The sequence below is a fragment of the Phalangium opilio genome, unplaced genomic scaffold, assembly GCF_054372755.1.
Source record: "Phalangium opilio isolate 3A_F unplaced genomic scaffold, DU_Popi_V2 ptg000042l_1, whole genome shotgun sequence".
Classification (NCBI taxonomy): Eukaryota; Metazoa; Arthropoda; class Arachnida; order Opiliones; family Phalangiidae; genus Phalangium; species Phalangium opilio.
Window position 1 is genome coordinate 1,653,314 of NW_028324166.1, and position 12,053 is coordinate 1,665,366.

The following is a 12,053-nucleotide window of genomic DNA, read 5'->3' on the forward strand; positions in this document are numbered from 1 at the left end:
ATAGACTGGAAACTCTACCTGGTTTCTATATAATAACACCGACCAAATATTTTATGTAAAAATACGTTTATTTGAGCACAAAAATACTTTGTTAATACAAGTTCATAAGTCATTTGTCAAAAAACAAACGTTGTTTCGTTTAAAACATTTCAAAAATGGGTTAAATTGTATAAATTATATAATAAAAGTAAGTAAAAACAAAATGGGTATATTTATAAAAGAATATAATATAAATTATTATGGATGATGAATGATGGTTAATGACGTCACCTTCCGTATAAAGTTTCAACCATTTCGCTTAATTTGTTCTTTTCATTTTTTAACAACAACGCTTCGACGCAAAGCCAAAACGAATCGTTGTTGAAGCAATTTGATCTAAAAATAAATACCTAGTTAAAAAACCAATTAGGCCTTTGAACTTCACTGAACTGTTACACTAATTTCGGAGTAGACGTTAATGTATGGACTAAGAATCACGGCAACCAAGCGAGGCTTAGCGATTGCAATTGCCTAGTATGATATTGTTGAAATACTTAACTTAAGGGATTTAATTACAAGCCTTATTGAAACCAGTTAAACAAAAGTTTGCAGGTGGATAGAAAACGAAAATCAATGTTTTCTCAAAATTCGTCAATTCATGAACGATTACAGCAGCCATGCAGCAGCAAAGGCTTAGCAACTTAAATACAAGTCTGACTGAGACCAGTTGAAAAATCCTGGCGTTATCACTGCTTATGTTTAATTGTTAATTGCCCGAACAATTAGGGCGTGAAACAAAGCGTGATTTCGTGAAATTTCATCGGTAATTACCTGCACAATCCGTGGACTTCGCTTTCTCGGTACAGTTGGTAACACTCTTCGCAGAGATGGTTCAACTTGGAGAAGATGATTTTGTCGTATTTGCCCATGCAACCTAGTCCGGCGAAACTGCGTTTTCTGCGGGTTTCGACGGAAGATGGACCTTGCGAGCCAATCAGGAAAATGACGAGCAAGATGCTCACAAGAAAGCTGCTCAACCTTCTTGCGGAGGAGCAACTATTTTTCATCTGCAAGTAAAATGGTAAGGAGAACATTTTTAATAACAATTGGTAAACTGTTAATTTGGGTCGTGTGTACTCTTATAACAAGAAGACCCAGCTTGGTCTTACTGTCTATTAGTAACGTTATGATATCGTTGTAGAGAAAACATTTAATATGCTGATAGTCCTAAAATAATGGTTTTATGAATGAAATATTATTCAGGTTGTTAACTATTAAAATAATCTAATCGTTCAAACGTTGTTATTAAATTTATTGGTAATGATACGATATATAGTTTAGTTTGCAAAATTGATAGGTAACTGATCATGCGCAGTAGCCTGGAGATCATCCTCTGCGCAACAGTATATCGCCACGGAGCTGTATTGTAGAAGGAGTAGAGACTCGTAGCTTCCCCTCTACTAAAAAAAGCCAGACCTTATTTGTCCATAAAAAGGGGGTATGAATTTTGACCCTCCCTCCAAACCTAGGCGAGCCCATGTAAACAATAAAGATGGCCGCGAGCTACGAATGTTCAGGAGGGTTAAGCCTCGGTCTTTTGTGTATCGAGTCCGAGTGACGGGAGTTTCTCAAGCGTTTGCAAATCTTATTTATTTATTTCTATTTATGTTAACTATAATATGGAAAATATTCAAAGAATTAAGCCGGGAAAGAAGTAAACGACGCCTTCTTTAAAACACGTGACGCCAGAAATTGTTTACATAGGCTCGGTATGCGCGAAAATTGTGCGCGGAGCACTAGTACGCTTATGTCTAGGCCCTAGAGGTCTAGTCTCTACTCCTTCTACAATACACATCCGTGATATCGCTTACCGAGTTACCGAATACCGACTAGCCTCCGTTTAAATAAACGTGTAATACAAGGATGATTAAATGTGGAGTGATATAATTTAAAAACAAGGAAGGTTAAAAATACTGTGGGAATTAGACTCAAGATAAAATTTGAATACAAATATTTAAATGCAATTATAAGTCACGTGTACCATGGCTACGGCTACTAGAAATTGTTTAGTCTTAAACGTACATACGTACCATTCAGTACCAGCGAAAAAACCGAATACACTAAAACCATTCCATAAAGATTGTTATTTGCCAATATGCAAATAAAACAAGGTCATATATCGAATAACAAAACCTAGCGACCTAGAGATGACAATTACCGACTAAGATAATGAAACAACGATATTAGGCCTAGATATTTTTCATCCACGACTGCTAGTCTGCTACTAAGTTTATAGAGACTCGAGAGATTATCATCGTGATGCAAGGCTTAAAATTATTATGACTGTAAACAGAAGTGAGATGAGACTAGAAGTGAAGGGCTCTAGCATTGATAGTAGATCCTGGCACTAGTGAACAAATTTGAGGATTTTACGCCGCTTCAATCGCGCCTACGCTAGAGAGAAAAAAATTGGTCGAGTTCCAAAAACATTTCCTACCCCCTTCCCCTCAACCTAAAGCGGCCGAACACGGACGCGGCTCCTTGAATCTAGTTCGGCCGTCTACCACCGCGAGCGTCTCACGTTTTGGAGGGGAAATTCAGAAACCGCTACTAGAGGGCCAACCGCTCTTGTGTTATCAAGAATATTCACTTTCGCCAAGTGAAGAATTTGTTTAGCTCAGTACTTCTGGCCTCATCTCACTTCTGCTGTAAACTAGAGATAACGAAACTGGAATGCGTCGGAAAAATAGTCTGAAAAGTCTAGAAATAACGTTAACTTATCCACGTTGTAAGCAATGATACTAAAGAAATGTGCGATAACTTATCAACAACTTAATCAACACGTATTTCTTCTTTAAATATAATTATGACTCTAGAGTAATAACGTGAAATCATAAGATACGTTTCATAAGTTTGTCACTGGTCACTGAGAGCTTGTCATGAAGTGACGTAGGTCATAGGTTCCTGGTGAGGCGCTGTTGTCCAAGGCTTAATACAGACTTAAATAGGAAGATGGTCTGCAAAATTAACCGAGTGTAGTCTGCAATTTTCGCATGTCGTTCTTCAACTAGCTCTTGGTGAGTCTCTAGCATTACGAAGTATAGGTATTGTCAAACTTATGGAACATATCTTTTAAACTTTTGACAATAAGTAGAGTTAAACAAAAGTGTGATATGTTAATGAATGTGTAAGCGTGTTTTCCAGTAAATTCTACATCAGCCAAATATCTGAATCGTTGCATCAGATACTGAAGTCATAAATGGAGTTAACGATTCTTTATATTTAAAAAAAATTAATGAAAACTACGTAGCAATAACTAAATTATTTCAGTCTGATTTTAGTCCCGTATCTAAATATGTCAATGCCAAACATTTTGCTATTAATAGGCTTTCTCTAGTTTAAAATTAAATTTAATTAGTTTAGAACTGTTTTGCAAAACAAAACGGATATATTTCGTTTAGTTTCCGGAAAAATAAATTCGAGCCTGTTTTTAATTGCAATTAATGTACACGTAGAACGCGTTTATTGCATCAAGTGACACTCCTCTGGCGGCCCCACTAATATTACGGCGTTCGTTTCTAAGCGGTCGTCGCTGGCCAATTAGAAAGCGATGACGCAATAACACGCCTCCAAAAATATCGTACGATTCGTGAAACGTCATCATCGCATTCCACACCATCACAATCTAGACTATTATATAGCGTGCCAAACATGCTGCGCGTTTCGCATTTCTTATTTTTGGGAGGCCATCAAAACAGTCCTTCTTCAAGAGAAAGTCTCAAGATCCTAGGAAACTCTAGTCTCTTCACACTAGAATGGCTCATTTTTTCACATTTTTAAAGAATATCTTATATCAGAAGTATATAATACTTCTCTTCGAGAGAAGTGTACCACCTCAAAGCGCGTGATGCAATTGTAACATGATTCTTCCCAACATCATTTTACATTTGGAGTGCACAAGGTTACTAAACCGAATCACATACGCCATGTAAATAGTTCCCCTCATCATTACTCTATAGAGAGTTTTCAGTTGGCTGAGTAGTACGTCACACCCCGCTAAGTCTTACCAAGATTCTGGCAGCCATATTAGTGGGTATCGGCTCTCCTTTTGCATTCAAGCCACCAGTATGGCCGTGAAAATTTTCTCACGAATGTTAGCTCCTCCCCCAACAGAAAGCGGCCTATTAGCGCTTAACCATTGGCCAAGGCGCATGCGCTTGTGTGTTTTTGTCCCACGTTAAGACGAGAGGATTTAGTAAATACCAAAGAGTTATAGAATTCACCCTAGCACGGTGCCATGCCCATCTGAAGTTTGATGGGCGGGAGAGCAAGCAAAAAGGGCTCCCTCGCCTGGGAAGAATCATGAACATTACATAACTGAAGTATTAAAGTAACAGGCGGCTCCATGATCACCCCTAGCATGGTGGCTAATCTTCTGGACACGAATTTTACCTTGCCAAAGGCAGGAACCAATCAGACCTAATGCACTAGGTCCCATTGGTTCCTGCCTTTGGTTAAACTAGCCTTTGCCAAGCTTAGCCAACGTGTAGCGGAAAAGGCATCTTTCAGGGGCATCAACGGAGCCGCCCTTTGCTTTAAGAGGATACAGAGTGTCACCCTTCTTCTGTTATACTCTTCTGCCTAGTTAATAGCAACTGAATTAGGTTAGGTTAGGTTGGAGTGATTGTTGTTGTTACTAGTTTTCATCTCGAAACTTGTCCTTAATGTCGCCGAAGGAGGGAGAGGAAATCCGAAATAAAGCTTATACTTAGAAAAGATTTATCTTTAATATCTTGATCCCATTCTCGTATGTAATTAATCTTGTTTTTTTTTTAAGCGGAATTCACTTTTAATTTCAATTGGCTTAATGAACTTTTAATTTAAGCGCGTTAATTATTCTACATAGAAATTAGGATGAATCAGGCTATTGTAGAATGATGCAGACTTGAAAAGAGTACAATTTAACATGAGAGGAAGAGTTTTGTAACTATACTTTTCCCCTTTCTAAAATTGATTCTTTGTAAATTTTAATTTACAAAGTGTTTCATTTCAAATAGGGTAATTAATTATTGCACGAAAGTACAGTTGGATGGTTTTATGGGAAATATATTTTGAGTCTAAAATGTTCTATACTTCTATGGTATTATGCCCAAAGGGTTACCCTAAATAAATTACGAACATTACAGTGTTTTAGGGATGACCCCTTAAAATTAACAAAAGTACCTGAAAGACAATGCTAATTTTGATTAAGGGGTTGTCCGTAAAGAAATCCAATCATAATATGCAAACGGTTTACCCTTTGGGTTAAAATTTCATAGAACATTTTCGACTCAAAATTGATTTTCCATGGAACCATCCCACTGTGCTTTGGTGCCTTTTTGGAATATCGCCTTGTTTTAAAATTACGCATTTAATTGTCAAGTATTTGTTTTGCTAAAGAACGTGCATCAGCTTGCATCGTGGTCATAGCGGACATATGGAAAACTGTGTCGCAACTGTTCAGATGAATTTTTAGTGGTCAAAAATTCATAATTCATTGACATAATATATGACCGGAAAAAGTATAATATGCCACGTGGGTGTTAATTTGTTAAGTCTATTATTGACCTGCAAATATTTATTGGCTGAGTGTCTCTAGTGTCCCTTTTTATAAGACAGTGTGTTTTCAACAAAAATTTTGGTAATGCAAAGCCAAATATGGAAATGGTTTGAAATATAAGTTTCCTAAAATAAATAATAATTCGCGTTCAAAATACGAAGTGTTTGATAAACTTTGGGAAACACTGACGATCCTTTGAATTTCACCAACAATTCTAAAATAAGTTGGCGCAGCAGGAGCATTTTACCGCTATGACCCGGGGTCCATGGATGATGGTTCGAGAAATTCAACAGGTTATAACCTGTCGAAGAATGGTACTGCACATCGGTACCATCTGACTTATCCATACACTCGAAGCTACATTGGTTCAAGTGGTAAGAAATCTTGGCGTAAGTAAGTACGGACGTCTCTTGAGATTATTTTCAGAAGTTGAGGGTATTTACCAACCTAAACTACTCCAATCATAACTCGAAAACCGTGGCTCGGAGAGCAAAATGTCATAGAACATTTTCGATTCACAATCGTTCAAAGAACATCCCCCTTAATTTATGACAGCCTTATGAGAAACACATTTTCATGTATTTATAAGTATCAAAACCTAACCAAATGGTAGTTGAAATTGAACACTACTGTCTTTAAGTTATCAATTCCAAGAATTCATAGAAATAGCCTTGGCTTCATGGAATGGTGGAGTTGGTTGAATGTATAGGAGAATATGGCGTGATCTTTGTCGGGTGGGGTTATGGGAGGTTGAATGGCTGACAAGCCCCTATTTTCCCCAATGATAAACGACTGACTTATTTTCCTGGGGCCCTCGGAATGCCACTTTTCGGGACTCGGACCCGAGCTTGAAAACACCCTTATAAAGATAATCCGCGATTACAATATGTTAAACAAACGTCATACAATATTGATTTGAACCAGTTATTTGTCAACGTTGATTTATCTATACCAATTATTGTCACGGATAAAAGTTAAAGATCAAAAATATGATTCTAGTCATATTTTTTAATATTTGGATAACTTAATTTTCAATTATCCATGGAAATTATTGAGTAGATAATTGATCATTATTATTTTTTAAGTAACACAGTTTAATACGCTACCGGAATTCGTAAAACTTAATTTCAATTTATCCATGTGGATAATTCCATAAATAATTCAAATTGTGATGTTTTAATGATGATAATAAAATTCAATATTGGAATACCATATTTCAACTTATCCATATGAGTAATGATCAATTATCTGCGTGGATAATAGATAATAATCAATTTAAAACGGGCATCATTGAATAAATAACTTTTTTAAAACTTTTTAAAAATTTTGGAATTTGAATTTACAAATATCGACGTATATAATTCGGAATTTAATAAAAAAAATTAGTGTTAAACTCTAACACAAATATATTATTATAATACTCGAGACAAAAGTGTAGCGGTACAATTTTTGTTATCAAAAATTAGAAGGACTCGATAAATTAAAAAAATGGGCCAAGGATTTAAAAAAAAATTAAAAAATTCTTTTGTATTTATAAATTTTAAACAAATATTATACACGATACTTAAATGAAATTAAATATTAAATTTAAGAATAATTAGGTTATTAACTAAATTAAATCTGATAAATAAAATTTAAATATAATAACAATTTTCAACTCACCTTATTATAAACCTTTCCCTTTATAAGAAGAATGTGTTTCAATGTGGTTTCCTCAGTCGTTGTTCAGTTAACGGTAGATTCGTGACGTTCAGAACGGCGTTCCGAACGATATTAGGGTAAGTGAGAAAGCTTGTAACTGTTACTTGAGTCAGTGTCTAACCTCGACTACGTAGTGTGTTGTAGTAACAACTTGAGGGGTGTGTCTCGATCCGAGTTTTCTTTGAAGACCACTAACGTGCCCCGTAGCACGTTTCAAATATATATATATTCTTTACGCTATTCCAGTGTTACTCGAGGAATGGTTAATATTTCAAAAAAATTCTTAATGAACGCGATATGATTATTGTAAAACTGGGAGGACATTTTGTCTGTTCAAAAACTACCTTGGGATTCTTGTAAACAAAGGTTTGAAGCTACAGTCTCTCCGGAAAATGTTAAATATGATCTGCATTTTTCTGGTATATCAAGGCCCACAAACTACAACTACTTACTGGCTTATCTATTTTACAAAGTTCTTGGGTTCTCAGCGGTTTTTCTGGTACTTTTTGCGTTGGAGTGGTCTCAATTAACACTTTTGTGGAAGCAAATATTCAGGGTTGAGTTATAGCCTTCTACTATGAACTTTCTATTGACGTCACGCCCTCCTATCTCTTACCTCGGTTTTGGCAACCATTTTGCAAGTCGTCAGCTCAGGCCATACATTTAGACTAACATTAATGACGTCAGTACCACGTACTTTATCTAACTAAACAGGATGCAGCGAGCTTTCAGTTGGACGCCCTCCTTAGTCTTACCACACTTCTGGGAGCCATATATGTGGATATCAGGTTTCTCATTACATTCAATCCAGTATGACCTTATAAAATACGTCATTAAACTTAACCCCTCCCCCAACCAAAAGCTCTCCATTGACCCATCAAAGTGTAGAGAAGGCAAAGGCCGTGGGAAGACCCAACAAATAGAGAACATCCCACAAACTCAATATGGACAAGTGACCTGCCTCCGAGACTCCACCAGTTCAGGCATCTTCAGGTGTAACGAGGTAGACGGAATCTCCAAAAACGAGCCATTTGTCGAAGAACCATGGTTGCTCCATTCAAGAGCATTCCCGCATCCCGCTCTTTTTTTCCCCCTTGATGGTTGGGGACAGTTGAAGGAGAACATACACAAGAAGAGGAAACTAGCATCTCAGCGACGTAGCGGCTAACTTCTTTAATAGTTTCCATTTCGTGGAAGTGACTGAGTCTTTTGCTTTATGAAAGAACGAAACGAATAATATTTCTGGGGAATTACTTGGTTTTTTTTGAGTCACGATTTTCAATCTAGTACATCTGTGAAATTACTGCAATTAAGATAACTGTGGTGTTGATGTCGTGGGTTTATCAAGTACTTCGAAGTAATCAGAGGAAATTGCCCTGTTACTGGTAATAATTCGAGAGCACGGATAAACTTTCTTCGAAACCGTTCAAAATTAAATTGCAGAATACCGAGCAAATTGGATTTATTTCCATAGCATTGAAATATCCGGAGTTCTGACCTTCTGAACTGATTAAAAGCTCTTTGATATTAATATTCACGTCATGTTGTAGTTCTTAGTTTCTTTTCTTATCTGGCATCCAAAGTTATCAGTGGAAATCCCATTTGATTGAAGAATTAAAAAACCGTGTGAAATACTACAAGAAATCAATTTGAGTGTTTGCTTTTAATGAAATTTCTCTTCAATATAGTTATTTTTGGAAATAACCCTTGACTCTTGCCAATACCAGGAATACATAAATTTCATAGGAATTATTGTGCCTCCATATAACCCATATTAATCTCTACGCAGGATTTGTGGGTATACCGGGCTTGAGAAATTACTATCCGTTACGCCTCTAATTCTCTAAGTCTCTCTAACTGTGATTTCATTGGTTGGTAGCAACGCGAGAGTGGGCACGTACGTAAGGTTCAACGAGCTACGGGATAGATTATTCGTAAGGTAAAATTCGCCATGACTAGACTAGCTCATTCCATAAAACCAAAACCCGCCTAGATACGATTAGAAAATGGCACGTACACAGTGATTCTTGTTAGCTGTATGAATATCTGCCTAAGTGCCTATACACGTTCGCGATAGCACTTGATTACCACTGTGTTCATTCTTCTTAGCGACAGAAGTGCAATTGAAAGCTTTTAAAAGATGTAGTTAATCTTTCAATCGGTTTTAATACATTCATTTCTACAACAAAATGAACAACAAATATATTTTGGTGGAGTTGGACATGTTGTTGCATCAACTTGGCAGTCCTGATTTGATTGGCATTGCGACGTCAAGTTAACACCAGGTTGCGAGCAAACGGTTTCCATGTTACATTTATATTTAGGGCATTGATCACCTGAAATGAACTTTATCTTAATCACCTTTATACCAAGAGTAAATAAAGGTGAAGTACAATGATTGGCAACCGGAATTTTGTTATCAAGAAGGCAGGGTGCTAATTGGTCGTAGGTGCTAATTTCAAATTACCTATGAAATCTCACAGTTATTTGAATTTTAAATCATTGTGGGGTATTTCCTATGCAGATATGTCTTATAATTAGTAGAAGAATAGATAAAAAACCCAATTTATTCGAACTCTAGTTGATTCAAAGGCAGGTATTTGATACCATGGTCAAACTGAAGTTAAGATCGAGACTTACCTCCCACTGATTGTCGATCTTTATAAGGAATTGATATTCCTATTGGCTTGCAAGGGTCATCTTCTGAATGCACCGTAGAACATATCACAAGCAATGAAAACGTTAACACCGCGAAAGATAATTTAGACGACTTCATTGGGTTAAAGGATGTATTCGATTGAAGTTCATTACGAAGTCGGAGCTATGGCCGCGGCTTCGTATAGCTGTAGCCGTAAAATGTTGTATCAGCAGGTGTTTCATCCTCAGTTTTATCATGAGAAACAATCAACTTTAAGCACGACACGCCACCTATTGTTGCACTTGCGCGTCTAAGCTGCGCACCACTTTATCTGCTTCGTTTTTTACCTCCCCACTTACTAGAACCAGTCTCCTCTCACATGCATCCTTGAAATTATGTTTTCCTCGGAATTACACCATTAGCTTATTTTATTGAATATCATACTTATTGTTGTTACGATATTTTAGGTTTTCCGTATTACCTCAACTGTCAACTAGATGGAATAAAAATTTTCTAAAGCGTTTTGGCAAATGATCAACGTAGCGTATTATGGTAAAACCCCTAGCTGGAGATAAAAGCTGCGAAATAATTCTGTAATGAAATCGGAATTTCCCATGCGACTGTCATATTGAAAACTATATAATGGAAAAGTTTTTTTGAAAGCTAAGCGTGTTTGAGAAATTAATTACTTCGGTAATCAAGTGACAAAGTGTATTGACGTCATGGACAACGTGAAGGAAACCAGTTTGTTTATTTGCGTATAAACATACATCAATTTGAAATAAACATTCATAACGTTTTATGAAAATAACCAAACAAAAGTAAAGCTATTTATGGTTGGGCTTTAAGACACACATTATTACAACAAAGTGAACAACAAATGTATTTCTGATTAGGACAATTGTAAGCGTCAGTCGCTCTGCAGTCAGAGTCCGACTGACACTCTGATTTTTGAATTACTCCCGGATCGCTGCAAGATCCTTCAACACAGCTAGCCAACGGACATTGATTGTCTGTAATTAAATATGGTTGTCTTAAAACGAAAATCCGGTATGTGGACAACATAGACATTAGATATGATTTCAAACAATAAGCCTATGGTGGACTGGTAACGTTGAAGCCCAATGTAACGTCTTTGTCGTCCATATTTTCCCTATTTACCCAGACGATAACGCTTTAGAGGGATTAGGGTTAATCTAAGGTAAAAGATTAAAAAACTTACTATCAATTGGTGCGAAGTCTGTTTTTGGAATCATTTTCCCAGTTGGCTTGCAAGGGTCATCCGATTCAACCATTGATAAAAACACCACCATGAAAACGCTCGCTATTAGAACCTTATTGAACGTCATCGCGTCGACAGAGCGCTACTTGTGCGCTCTCTGATTCCGTGTTCGTGGTTTATACACAGTTGAACGACAGTGAGTTCTCCGAATCAGCTGATGGAATTTTTCCATAACGCAACGTGTCGAGGCAAAGGTTTCAAAACTGGAATTTTGAATTTTCCCAATTTCATAACGTGTTGACAGTTGTTGTTTAAAGTAGTAACAGAGAAAATAGTAATGGAAGAGAAGGTATGCCATACATTTAGAAGATATGCTCCATAAGTTTGTCACTGGTTACTGAGAGCTTGTCATGAAGTGACTTAGGGTAGGGTATGTTTTGAGAAGCACCAATATTTTTTTGTTCTTTCATCTCACTGGGTAATTAACCTTTGCTATTGGGGTTAAGTCCGCCCAGGGATAGATTTAATTTTAGAAGTAGGAATGGAGAACAGAGTAATCTGGGAACGCGTCAAAGTCCCGGCGGCCCCCCTTCCACGGGACGGAGGGGGGTATAAAAGAAGAGGCGGGTCATAGCGACAGAGGTAAAAAGGAATTACGTATTTTTTGCCATCCCCGTCAGCAACGTCATCAAAACGTAGTTTAAGTGAGCCAATAAGATAATTTAAACTTTTCATTGCGTGTTGCAGGGAGGGGCTCTATACTGGGTGGCCTATGAGTCGGACTGAAGTAAATAGTAACCGTTCCCTTCTCCATTCCTACTTCTAAAATTAAATCTATCCCTGGTCCGCCCCTATAGTTCCGGGTAAAATACCCAGCTCTTTGGCCATATGGAATGGGTGGGTAGCAATATCTA

The 12,053-nt window shown here is 37.0% G+C and overlaps 2 protein-coding genes across 2 annotated transcripts; both read right to left on the minus strand.

Annotated features, from left to right (window-relative positions):
- Positions 1–49: 49 nt before the first annotated feature.
- LOC149678186 (crustacean hyperglycemic hormone-like) lies at positions 50–7,379 on the minus strand. Its single transcript, XM_089836207.1, has 3 exons — positions 7,241–7,379; positions 811–1,046; positions 50–375 (listed from the first exon to the last, which is right to left on the minus strand). Exons 2-3 carry the CDS (start codon positions 1,044–1,046, stop codon positions 267–269), a joined length of 345 nt encoding a protein of 114 aa, XP_089692333.1. The 5' UTR covers positions 7,241–7,379; the 3' UTR covers positions 50–266.
- A 2,046-nt stretch (positions 7,380–9,425) lies between these two features.
- On the minus strand, positions 9,426–11,619 carry LOC149678187 (uncharacterized). The gene is made up of 4 exons (XM_089836208.1): positions 11,500–11,619; positions 11,140–11,402; positions 9,920–10,930; positions 9,426–9,615 (listed from the first exon to the last, which is right to left on the minus strand). Exons 3-4 carry the CDS (start codon positions 10,053–10,055, stop codon positions 9,434–9,436), a joined length of 318 nt encoding a protein of 105 aa, XP_089692334.1. The 5' UTR covers positions 10,056–10,930; positions 11,140–11,402; positions 11,500–11,619; the 3' UTR covers positions 9,426–9,433.
- Between the last annotated feature and the right edge of the window lie 434 nt (positions 11,620–12,053).

Excerpts from the sequence above, each read along its gene's own strand:
- LOC149678186 (XM_089836207.1), bottom strand. The coding sequence starts at position 1,046 with ATGAAAAATAGTTGCTCCTCCGCAAGAAGGTTGAGCAGCTTTCTTGTG. Across the intron at positions 376-810 it reads GAAGTCCACGGATTGTGCAG|ATCAAATTGCTTCAACAACG; the intron begins GTAATTACCGAT and ends ATTTATTTTTAG.
- LOC149678187 (XM_089836208.1), bottom strand. The coding sequence starts at position 10,055 with ATGAAGTCGTCTAAATTATCTTTCGCGGTGTTAACGTTTTCATTGCTT. Across the intron at positions 9,616-9,919 it reads AGATCGACAATCAGTGGGAG|GTGATCAATGCCCTAAATAT; the intron begins GTAAGTCTCGAT and ends AGTTCATTTCAG.